The sequence below is a fragment of the Suricata suricatta genome, chromosome 6 (genome assembly GCF_006229205.1).
Source record: "Suricata suricatta isolate VVHF042 chromosome 6, meerkat_22Aug2017_6uvM2_HiC, whole genome shotgun sequence".
NCBI classification, from domain to species: domain Eukaryota; kingdom Metazoa; phylum Chordata; class Mammalia; order Carnivora; family Herpestidae; genus Suricata; species Suricata suricatta.
The window spans coordinates 87,030,919-87,044,103 of NC_043705.1; the positions used below are offsets into that span (position 1 = coordinate 87,030,919).

General features: G+C 38.9%; 1 protein-coding gene across 4 annotated transcripts in view; it reads right to left on the reverse strand.

Moving 5' to 3' along the window:
- Positions 1-13,185, reverse strand: part of CPEB4 (cytoplasmic polyadenylation element binding protein 4) — a 65,075-nt gene that overhangs the window by 42,754 nt on the left and 9,136 nt on the right. For all 4 annotated transcript variants that reach the window (XM_029942838.1, XM_029942836.1, XM_029942835.1 and 1 more), the window contains exon 2: positions 1,856-1,937. In XM_029942838.1, coding sequence (XP_029798698.1) covers positions 1,856-1,937 — 82 coding nt within the window. The remainder of the gene's footprint in view (positions 1-1,855; positions 1,938-13,185) is intronic.

A 13,185-nucleotide genomic window follows, 5' to 3' on the forward strand; every position in this document is an offset into this window, starting at 1 on the left:
GACGCAGGGCTCGAACCCATGAACCATGAGATCATGACCTGAGCCGAAGCCGGACGCTTAGCCGACTAAGCCACCCAGGCGCCCCATATCCTTAGTATCAAGTACATAAGAGGCTCTCCCCCAGCCCCCCAAAAAGAAAGTTGCTAAAGGAATCAAATACATTAAGAATAAACAAAGGTTTATTTAGCTACATTTTCTGTAACCTAGCTTTTAATTTTGAGATAACTGCAGATTCACAGCAAGTTGAAAAAAATAGTACAGAGAGATCCCATGTACCCTTTATCCCACGTCCTCAAGTGGTGACATCTCACATAACTAGAGCATAAACCAGGAAACTGACATTGGTACACTCCACCAACCATATTCAAATTTCTCCCTGAGCTTATACTTTTTAAGACTGTGAAGTTTTTCTGGTGCTAGAAAGGGCCTTAGACTCTCCTCACTATTCTGATGAGAAAACAGAAAGAAGTGACAAAGAGGCTGAACTACTACCCAAAGTCAGAGTGCTAAGAAACAGCAAAAATAAATTCTGAATGGGAGATCTTTCCTCAGAAACTGAGTGTGTATCCAGATTAGAGTCACCCATCAGAATTCCATGGGGAATTCAGTAAAGATCTTCAAAAATAATATTATTTCAAAGTTTTCTCAACAGCTGGATGCATACTTTTTTCACATATTATTTTTCATCTCTCCAGACCTCAAAAAATTCTCCTGAAAAAATTTACCAATGGTTGTCTGTTGAAAAATACTCAAAAGTTTTACTGCAGCAGTAATACAATCAATCAAACTCGAAGGAAAACCAGGCCAGCCTGGTCACCACTTAAAGTAACAGGCTGTCTTGCCACCTTTGACCCTAGGGCAAAGCTGTGTCTCTGGCACAAAGTAGGATCATAAACACTGAATGAATGAATGAATGAATGAATGAATGAATGAACAAAGGAATGAGCAAACAAGTAAGTGGGATGACCAAATGTATCAAACGTTCCAAATTTCTTTAAAAAAAACAAGCAAACAAAACAACCAACCTTGCTGGAAAGTAAATGGACATTTATGTGCAGAAAAATATTTTGTGAGGTAGTTTTCACAAAATCAGAGCTGGAAGGGCCATTGGAAACTACCTAGTCTGCTAATTCTCAATCCCAGTCACCCATGAGCATCACCACCTAAGACATTAAAAACTAACATGTCAAGTCCCATCCCACACCTGGAATGGAGTCCAGGCATCGGTATTTTATTTTATTTTTAAAGTTTACTCATTCTAAGTGCCTTACTTTAACAGTGAGGCTAAGCCTCTTATAAAGATGAGAAATTAAGGCCTAGGCAAAATAAAGAATACTGTTCAAAATAACAGAGCCAGTCAGTAACAGAATTGAGACCTGAATCTGGAAATGGCACTATTTTTTCTTAGCATAATCCATAAAAGATAGTTCAATAATAAAACTTCACTTTATTGAAACTATTGGCCATTTTTTAAAATGTAAAACTAGACCAAAATCTCTATCAACATTTGAACTCTTACTAGGATATAGTCACCATCAAGAGCAGAGACACATGGAGGTTTAAGACCCTGAGCACTTTTTGCCTCAGATATAAAAAATGAAGTGTATGGTTCATGTCTTCCATTAAATTAGAACTCTTATACTTCTCTTAATTGGTATTGTGAAGGGCCTACAGTGGATGCACACCAAATATGTTTGATATTTTTTTCACAGAGAAGTACATGGATAAAATTGATGGAATTGACTACATACAAAATATGAACCCATAATATTTGCCATATTGCTCACGAGATTATATAGATAATACAAATATTTAACTATTCACTAAGATCAAATCGTTAGATTTTAAAAATTACCTTTAATGGAATCATTTTCAGCTCTCATAATGTCAATGAGTGAACTCTCCAGCGAGTGCATGTCAAATGTCCTGGGGCGATCCTGAAACACAAACAGCCACAAGCCACTTTTAAAATAGCTTTAATTATAAAAGGAGACAATACGCTGCATCCAATGGGACACAGATCAAAAAGGGGCAATTTTGTTCTCTCTGTGTATAACGTACATTATTACCACATTTTATTTTTAACACTTTCAAAACATCAAAACCACCAACGGTACCCAGCATTCAGCAAAGAGTGATTTGATTTCTAATAAATTCCAATAAAAGCATTACTTTTACTAATAAAGCAAAGGCTACTAAAACCAATTTCCATGTAGTCAACATGAAACAAATGTGAAACTAAAAGTCATAATCTCTGTTTTAAGACTGTGGTAACGTGGCAAAACTTCCCAAACTTGTTCCAGCAAATTTAGGTACCAAGCTGGCATTCGGTAGATACCGCTACTGAATAGCCATATTCTTATAACCCAAAGTTTGAAAATAGTTATCCAATGTCTGTACAACCATTAAGTGGCAAAGCAGTCTTGATTTTGTCACCATGAAAATTAGAGGGAAGACAAGGTGTCAACACGATTGGTCTAAACCCTGGGTCAACAAAATGCATTTCAAGAGTAGGTGAGAAATCTTAAAATATACCAGGAGCCAACTACTCTGGCATTCTTTGGAGGAAAAGTACTAGAGATAATTAAAATTAAAGGTTAGTCTGACAAGTGACAAGCAGGAGATGAAAATATTTTAAAATTAAACTCTGAAAAGAAGCAGGAATACATGTTTCGGAATCACATGAGGAATAAACAGGTGCACATAGAGAGACAAGTGCAAGAGTATTAAAGAAAAAGGGGCTTCCAGAGGAATCTGACAAGCAGGAGTCCATAGCCCTCTCTTCAGCTTCATTTTCTCTTACATGACTTTTAAGTCAAAGCGCTGGCTTTTTAAAAAGTTCACCTGATTTTATCCCCCACCCCTTTTTAAAAACTTGTTGACTCTCACTTTTCCTTTTTCCTAGCTCACTTCTAGAACCCTAAGACTGATAGAGCACGTTCTCCACAGGAGAGCATTTTTTGATCAACCTGGCATTTCTCCTCTGTCCTTCTGTAACACTACTTGTTCTATTTCCCTGAAATAGGGATCACTTGTCACCACACTCCACTCTGTAGATTCCTAGAATGTTCATCGAATGAATTGTTTTATGATACCAATTTCTTTTTGTTTTAATGTTTATTTATTTTGAGAGAGAGATACAAAAAGAGAGAGAGAGACAGAAAGACAGAACACAGAGAGGGAGTGGCAGAGAGGAGGAGAGAAAGGGAGAATCCCAAGCAGGCTCAGCACCACCATCTCAGAGCTCAATGGGGGGCTCGAACTCACAAACCCATGAGACCACGACCTGAGCTGAAATCTAGAGTCAGACTCTCAATCGACTGAGCCACCCAGGCACCCTGACACCAATTTGTTTACCACTGCAACTTGAAAAGCTCAAGGACAGTTATATTTGGATATAATGCAATATATAAAACAGAGAATATTACAAGTTTTTCCTTGGGGGTAGAGAGTGTGAAGTCGGGGATGGGGAGGAGAAGCTTTAATATGCTACTCTGCTCTGACCTCATACAACTCCCTCCAGAACATCTTTCCCACTTTTTTCCCATTCTTTCCTCATCATCTGCACTTCTCAGTATGTATGGTCTACAGAGAAGCATGAGGACACGTGGCCAGAATGAGAATTTCTAGAGATTAGTGTTCACAAAAAGGGAGACGCTGCTCTGTTTTTTATCCTTCCTCATCTTCGGCACTGAATTAAATCAAAACTCTTACTGCCTATTCTTTTGTAAGATAAGTAGATTTGAGGCCTTGAGAAAAAAGTTAAAACAAAATTCCACTATCTTATTTTACAGTTGCTAGATTTGTCCCCTGTTCTGAAATATATGAACCACACCTAAAGCTAGGCTGTCCACTCTCTCTAATATCTCCGATACAAACCAGTCTTGGAGGCAATAATTCCCGGTGTCTGATAACTTGCCTATGTTGTCAGTGTCTCAAGGGCAGGAAGTATGTCTTACATAATGCTCCCAACATGTGCAGCTCCAAAGGGTGACAGTATCCCAAGATATTCATCTCCCAAGCCCACAGGACTGATGTCGCAGGAAATTCCTAGCAGATGATTTCTGTTTCAATATTATGTTTTCTATGTGTGCCATGATGTGAAACAGGTTGAGAAGTCTTGCCCTACATTTCTGTATCGCTGTGCCTCACATAGACGTGACAAGTAGAGAGCACAAGTGCTTGCTAAACCGATGAATAAATGAATGCTTTCAAGTAACTTTTAAATTTAAAGTTTTAAATTTAAAATATTTCTTCCTTCCTGTTTCCTTAACGTTTGTTCTTACATTGTATTTTCCCTTGCCTGCTGTAGAGTTGTAGGTTTTCTTTCGCCAAAATAGCTGTAATGGGTGGTGGGGTAGGGGGTATTGTTTGTTTGTTTTTTAATGCAATGGAAGCAGTAAGCAAGCTTGTGAATTTACAGAACGTGCATTTTGCCAATCACTGAATAACAAGATCAAGAAGAGAAGCAGTGTGCTCTGGTTGATGACAGCTGTCTCCATTAAATAAAGAAGCTTCCTGGGTCCAACTTCAGCCCAGGTCATGATCTCATAGTTCATGGGTTTGAGCCCCGCGTAGGACTCTGCTGACAGCTTGGAGCCTGGAGCCTGCTTCTGATTCTGTGTCTCCCTCTCTCTCTGCCCCTCCCCTGCTCAAGCTCTGTTTCTCTCTCAAAAATAAACAAACATTTAAAAATAAATAAAAAATAAAATAAAGAAATTTCCTTTTGGGTCACCTGGGTGGCTTAGTCCATTAAGCATCTGAATTAGGCTCAGGTCATAATCTCACAGTTCAGGAGTTTCAGCCCCACATTGGGCTCTCTGCTGTCAGCGAGGAGCCTGCTTCAGATCCTCTATCTCCCTCTCTCTGCCCCTCCCCTGCTCAGGCTCTCTCTCTCTCTCTCTCTCTCTCTCTTTCTCTCTCTCTCTCTCTCTCTCTCTCTCTCTCAAAAATAAATAAACATTTAAAAAATATTTAAAAAATTATTTAAGGGGCGCCTGGGTGGCTCAGTTGGCTGAGTGTCCGACTTCGCCGCAGGTCATGATCTCATGGTTCAAAGTTCGAGCCCGGCATCCAGCTCTGTGCTGACAGCTCAGAGCCTGGAGCCTCCTTTGGATTCTGTGTCTCCCTTTATCTCTGACCGTCCTGGTTCACGCTTGTCTCTCTGTCTCTCATAAAACAAATAAATGCTAAAAAATTTTAAAAATATTTTTTAAAATAAAAAATAAGCTTCTTTTTAACCTATAAGTTTCTAAATGTGGCATTGGAATTTACCCAAGCCACTTCATTACCTCCTCCCCTAGCATATTGCCTGAAACAGAAAGATTTTTGCTAACATAACCACTGACTTGCAACTGGTGAAATATATTAAATTTAAAATCCTAAATGAAATTTAAAAATTTTCAGTAATGCTTTATAGGATTAAAAACAAACCCTCTATCCTTTTTATACTTATACTTTCCTTTCATTTCTCACAATTAAAAATTTTTTAAATATTTTTTTAAATGTTTTATTTATTTTTGAGAGAGAGAAAGAGAGAGAGCATGAACAGAGGAAGGTCAGAGAGAGAGGGAGATACAGAATCTGAAGCAGGCTCCAGACTCTGAGCTGTCAGCACAGAGCCTGACACAGGTCAAACCCATGAACGATGATCTCATGACCTGAGCTGAAGCCAGACGCTCAACCAAATGAGCCACCCAGGTGCCCCTAAAATTTTTTTTTAACATTTATTCATTTTTGAGAGATGGAGAGAGACAGAGCATGAGTGGGGGAGGGCCAGAAAGAGAGGGAGACACAGAATCTGAATCAGGCTCCAGGCTCTGAGCTCTTAGCACGAGAGCCAGATGAGGGGCTCAAACCTATGAACTGTGAGATTATGATCTGAGCTGAAGTCGGATGCTTAACTGACTGAGTCACCCAGGTACCCCTCGTTTCTCACGATTTGATACAAAAGTAACATATACCATTCGTTCCTGGGTTTTGGCACACACACACACACAAAAACATTAACAAATACCAATATACCAACTCTGATCAACTGGTATTGAATCTCAGATGCAATATGTTGAGAAGGATTTTCAGGCTCTGTGTGGATTCAAAAAGGGAACAGTGTTTGGACAGATAGCTGATGATTTAAGTGCAAGGTACATACAGACCCAATGGCACAATACCCACAGTCTTGCCAACCCTGGCCTAAAATGCATTCTTTCCCACAGTCCAGCTTTATTACAATTATGATAAATGAGTACATCTGTATGACATTTTATTTCTTCTGATGCCTTGGCAATACAAAGAGTTCAAGAGCCACACATTTTGTCAAGTAATCATTCTGTTCTCAAAGAGGGTTTAAAGTTTATTCTTCTTGATTTACTCCCTCTCACTGATCTTTTCCAACCATTTTCAACCTCTAATTAAAATAAAAACAAAATCCAAAATTTAAGTGTCCTACTAGCAAGTAGGTGAAGGAGTTTTCCTACCCAAGAGCCAAAGTGTCAAAACAAGAGGGCTTTGATTTCCCTATTTTGTTCTTTGATTTTACCTTTTTTGATTGCTAATTGGGCCAAATATCATTTATCTATTTTCATCACTTATTTCCTTGGATCCATTTCCCAGAAAGCAAACTAACTATAAAATAGAAACCTTGCTAAGTGACAGCTCTTCTAGATTGAACTTGAGCTGATAAGCAAAAAATGTACATCAGCATAAATCAGTGGGATGAGCGTTAGACACTAGGATGCCCCAATGCCACCACTGGTGGGTCATAGGAGTTTGGGTACTTTCATCTTTCAGACCTCTTTGCTGATCTGAAAAAGGAAAATGTTTGATTAGATCTCTAATGTCCTTTTCCTAGCTCCAAAATATATTTGTATCCCAGCTTTCTGATATCCTTAGTTTGTGCTCTCCCAAGATTTAGTTTAATTATATTGATGATTACAGCAGGAAGCAAAAACATAATTGAGAATGACTAATGAAAGCTCATCACTTTGGGCCTACAAAAAGTTGAGAGTCAATCACAGGTTAATAAGAAAATGAAGCCTTAAGAGTCTTAGAGGGACAACCATTACATTTTCTTATGCTATATGTAAAATAATATAACAGGTTTTTTAATTAAAAAAATTTACTTAAAACAATTTGTTGAAGGGGATATCCTGATTTCTTTCAGATGAAGGGCAAAGACTCTATGATAAAACAAAAAACCATCAGAAACCATATTTGCTTCAATGTACCATCACCAGTTTCTCTTGGCAGCCTATAGGGAGAAAAGGTAGAAAAACAGAACTATTTTTTGCTGAACACCTACTAAGTAGCTGACGTTATTTTAAGTCCTTTATTAATACTATTTTAATTAATCCTCAAACCTCCTTATAAGTTAGATGGCATTGTTCCTGTTTTCACGATAAAAACTAAGACTAAGGAAAATTCTGTTTACTGCACAGACAGGTTACTGCATAGTTCAGCAGCTTAGTCAGGATTCAAGCCTAAAATCGCCCTCCAAAGCAGGTGGTAATTCCCTGGGTAAAGTAATGGCCATGGCACTCAAAGGACCACACTAATTAAGATACACATTTGTGTAGGGGTCCCTGGGTGGCTCAGTCAGTTAAGTGTCTGACTTTGGCTCAGGTCATGATCTTGCGGTTCGTGAGTTCAAGCTCCATATCGGGCTCTGTGCTGCCAGCTCAGAGCCTGGAGCCTGCTTCAGATCTGTGTCTCCCTCTCTCTCTCCCTCTCTGCCCCTCCACCACTCAGGCTCTCTCTCAAAAAAATAAACAAACTTAAAAAGAGTTTTTTAATAAGAAAAATAAAAGATATATAAAATAAAAAACAAATATGTATATTCCCTGCTGAAATGGTCCAGGGAGCAGGAAGGTGCTGGCAAGTGTCCAGCAAATAGCAGGGACTCAAATATTTCTCAATAAATAAATAAATGAACAAAATGTATGAGTAGAGTAATATAGGATTATATCAGAGGTACCAAAAAGATAAGAAGCCTTATCTTCCTTCTTTCTGTTGAGGTGACAAATAGATGTGGCGCACAAATTAGAAACCTACCACAAATGCCTCTCTAGGCTATCTACTGCCAACCACAGGAGCAGAAGTTGTAGTAATAGTAGTAATAATACGACAAATCTTAGTAACTAACATTTATCAAGCTCTAATGCTTTACATGTATGATCTTCTTTATTCCTCATGAAAATCGTATACTGTTAAGTATGTTCAATAATTATCCCTTTTTACAGATGAAGAAACAGAAATTTAGAGTGATTAAATAAATAACCGTATCAATGCAAGGTAAGTGGAGGGGCAGAATTTGAACCCAAGCCTTCTGACTCCAGAACATGTGAGCTTAATAATCAAGAATGAAAACAGAAGAGTACCAATTCTTTTCAAGGCTCAGCAAAGCAAACTTGACTACACTACTTGGACCTCATTTTACTCTGTGATCCTGATTGTCATACAACATATTGTTATATATATAACAACATAACAATATATTTCGAGTTGCGTGTCAGTAACTGGTTGGCTCCAGTTTCTGTCATCTCTACTTCACAAGACAATTTCTAAAGGAAAAAAATCATACAAGCTAATATGAAGATCAAAGTTGATAAAAAATAATGTTCTGATCAAACAAATTAGTATTTCAAAGAGATTATTATTAAGAACCAAAGCCAGTCCTTTTAACTTACACCTGAGTGATCCTGACTGCCATGGCAAAATAGGAAGCCTTACATCAGCAAATAACTGATGACGGGGCTGTTCGTAACATTCTAGAAGTAGCCAAAAGAAATACATGAACCTGTTGGTCTATTACCACAGGAAGAACAACTAGACTGCAATTATACCACAAACCAAAATCATCATTCGTGGCTTTTTTTTTTTTTTTTTACATCCAGATGGATAATCTAAGATGGTGATTCTCAAGCTTGAGAGTGTATCAGAATCATCTGGAAGTCTTGTCAAAACATAGATTACGAGGTCCACCCACAAAGTATCTCCTCCAGTAGGTCTGGGTAGGATCCAAGAAGTGACACTTCTAATAAGTTTCTAAGTGAAGAATAGCACTGAGTTAAACAATTACATTCAACAGGCTCACTTCATTAGATACTTGGGGTTGTGTTTGTGGCTTACATCCTGGCTGACTGGTCATGATCAGTCCAGCTTAAATATCCTACGTCAGCCATTTTAAGGTTCCTGCCATGAGGCAAAGGGCTTTGCTCTCAGAACCCAAAACAAAGCCCTCTCCAAGCTCCAAGATGCCTAACTTGGAAAAAGATGACAATCAAGTTCAATTTCAACAAATCAACCACCATGACCACTCTATTACTGGTTCTTGTCTTTTTATACTTCAGTTAGTATGTTTTGGCATTCCTAGACCTGGATCTAAAACACAAAAAGTACTTAATTGAATACAGCTACATTATTAAGAACCAAAGCCAAAAGTCAGCTACTCCTCCCTTTACTCACTCTCTCCCTATAAAGACAGACATTACTTGGATCATCACATCCCAGACGGCTACGCATCTGTATCAGCCTATGGAAGTTTCTCTTTCTGGCTTAAACTTTCCCTAGTGAAGAAGGGAAAAGAAAATATTTTGGTTTGAAAGGAAAGCCTATGCCAGTAGTGCAGCTGCCAAAATAAATAGGAAGTCTGAAATGCCAGTAGAGCCCATAATTAATCAAAGATACTATGGGAGTTTTAATCCAAGATTTGCCAAGATGCAATGTTCTTCTTGGATTCAATCATGTAAGCCCACGGGCATCACAAAAAACTACAAATCAACTTTTATGAGTCTACTTCCAGATGACCCTCATGTCCCTGTGCAGAGACAAGTCCCTTTTTCCTATCCCCTTAGCATGCTGTCCTTGCCCATAACGCTGACAAAGTTCCATCACAGCCTTCCCCTCAGTGGACTGTGAGCACCACTCATCTATCCACACAGCCATAGACATGCTGCACATGTGCAGCGTACTCTAAGTCCTTCATCATTGTCACTGCCATTATTAAAGTGGCCCGCATGTTCCTCCTGGTTCAGTGTTGTGCATCTTCTGTGAATTATGTATGATACACATCAGTTCCTCACAACCATCACATCAAGTGCATACAATTATCATCCCCATTTGAGGTAAATGATGCTATAAGGAGTTAACCAATCACTCTCCAAGTCACACAGTAAGCGGTAGAGTCTGACATTGGAGCAGAAGCTTAGAAAAGTGGTCCATTTAAGTAAGCCTCATCATGACCTAGAAATTTCAATGTGTAAATAAATACCCAGCAGGTATGATGTCCTTCACTATGTACAGGGCCTGAATGCAGAGAACAAGTGTCAGAGGTCAAAGTAAAAGAGGTAATTATCTGCAGTAGAAGAAACCACACTTAGTATCATATTTCTTCCTATGTTTCCTCTTCCATCAGTACTTTCTCATTATGGCCACTTAATAATTAAGGCAGACTCTTAAGAGAGCGTAGGCTACCCAATTCTCCCTATAAAAAACTATAACTAAATGAATGAATGTCTTTGGAGTATCACCCTGATTGGCTCAATAGCTCCATTTGCCCCCCATGTGAATTGATGAATCAGATCTCTTCTTTCCTGAAAGCCTTTGAGAAAAAAAGGTTATTCCACCTTCACTAAATAAACCACACTCATTCTGAGCATTAGAGATCCTTGAAATGGTAACCATGTCTTGTCACCACTTAACTGAATTCAAAAAACAAGCTGCTGTCCCAGACTTGATCAGTCAGTTCCTGGATCAAGACCCCTTCTTCTTGTTGATGATTTATTCATTCTCACCTTGCTGGGCAGAGAGAAATAATGAAAGTCTATTCTATTCTAAGGCCTGAGCTTCAACGACCACTTATTAGACAAGTGATCTTGATGCTGCAGCATCTCTGAACCTTGCTTTCATCAGCAAAATGAGGATAATGCCTCCCTTATAAAATCGTGGTGAGGAAAAAGATAAGGTATTTGACAGATTGTGCAAAATGCCCTGTAGTTAGTAGACCTATTCAATAAACACTCCTCTGTTCCTTCTCTCTCTAGTGAAATGGCAAAAGAGCCTGAAATTAACATATGAAATTAAGACTTGTTCTATCTGAATAAATCAGCTGTTCTGTGCTATTCCCTATAGCCCATTTTCATAGGAAAATAAAATAGAAAAAAAAATTCTCCTACTTAATAAACTACTCAGGGCAAGAAGTCACTAGTTTAAGGAAAATGGGTAAATACTACTAAAACTCCACCCTAAGGAATAAAGTCATTTAGTCTTTTCTGGCCCTTCTTCTGCCTTTGGCTACGTCCTGGCTATCAGAGTTCCTCTGTTCCATGTATGTTGGGCCTGATCAGGGTCCAGAGTCAGCAGAGGAAACGGTCACCAAGATGCACAATCTTTATTCCTAAACTGAGGCTTGTGTCCTATAACCCATGACATCTTTTTTGTGAACTCGGAGAGTGATGTCAGAAAGCAGACTGCGCCCAGTGTCAGCCTTTCTGGGCCCTCACAATTCCCACCCCCATATCCTTAGCTCTCCAGAGTATCCTGAGCACAAGGTACTTCTAAACACTCAGGCACAGACAGGTCCCAGACTCTATACCTCAAGAAGCATGCTTGCCTCGGTCATGTGCTCCCAGTGTAAGGGCCATTGAAGGTCTCAAATATATGCGGGTTGAAAGACAGCAAGATGTGGAAAAAAATCTGATACAGTCCAAAGGCCAACGAAAGATCCCAAATCTCTAAATTCTTCTTAAAAAAAAAAACAAAAACAAAACTACAACCCCAAAGCTCCCAGTCTTGCCCTGTTCTCTCTCCTTCCGGAGATCCTTCCTTCAAGTCCACAGAAGCCTGAACCTGGGAGAAGAATGAAGTTGAGAGAGGAAAACTAGACAATCTCCCAAATTCTCAGTCACAACTGATGTTTTGGCATTTTTGTTGGATCTCTCCCCCCTCACCTTTTTTTTTTTTTTTTCTGATGGCCAAGTGGCCACCAACAGCCTTCTCTGCTCAGAAGGGAGGAAATGAAGCCAGCGGTGACTTCCTTAGAGATTAGCACCAGCCTGGTGAAACAAGTTAGGCTGGTGCAACAGAAATGTGGGCCTTGCTTCAGTTTCTATCTTTTCTTAAAAACACCTCGCAAAATTGTTGTTGTTGTTGTTGTTGTTGTTGTTATGAGGGGGAAAGACTCCTAATCTTCTAGAGACCTGTGCAGTTGAACTGATACACTATCTGGGAACTGCTTTAAAATAACATGAATGGGGAGAGGGTTAGGAAGAAGATACAGGAGACTGTCGAGTTGATCATTGTTAAAGTCAGATGACATGTACATGGGGGTTTGCTGTACTATTTTGTCTACTATTGGCAATGCTGAATTGTTTTCCTGATGAAAAGCTTTAAAAGTCATGAGGGAAAACACTTTGCCAAAATAGAGACCAAAAAAGTCACTAATTTTTTTTAGCAGTGTTCAAGAAAGTGAGAATACCATCTAATCTGATTTCCACTGTTATTTAAGTACGGTGACTCTATTTTTTAAAATTATGGTTTGGTTTATGAAAGTCTTCTTTAAAATTCAGCCCAAATTACCACACACAAGTTATACAATGTTTTTTGTAGTTTAGGAATACATGCTATTTGCAAGATTTTGGATTAATATTTTTATGTGATGACCTGTCAAAACAAATGAGAAAATGAAGGCTTAGGAAGGTTAAGCAGCATGCCCTAGGTCATATGGTTAGTAAGTGGCAGGGCCATATTTGGAACCCTGCTCTGACTTCCATACTATCATTAGGAGATTTTTTTGTAAAGCAACATTCTTATGTTGACTTTTTGTTAAGGTTCTTACAGACGTAAAATGACAACAGCTAATTTACTGACCAGCACTCAAGCACTTGATGAGTTCCTCCAAAATACCGGGAAGAACTACTATTAAAAGTGTGTTATAAGGGCACTTGGGTGGGTCAGTCGGTTAAGCATCTGACTTCAGCTCAGGTCATGACCTCATGGTCTGTGGGTTCGAGCCCCACATCAGGCTCTGTGATGACAGCCCAGAGCCTGGAGCCTGCTTCAGATTCTGTGTCTTCCTCTCTCTCTTTTCTCCTGCTTGTGTTCTTTCTCTCTGTCTACCAAAAATAATTAAATATTAAAATAATTTTTAAATGTGTTACATAATATTTAAATATAAATATGGCTTCGAAA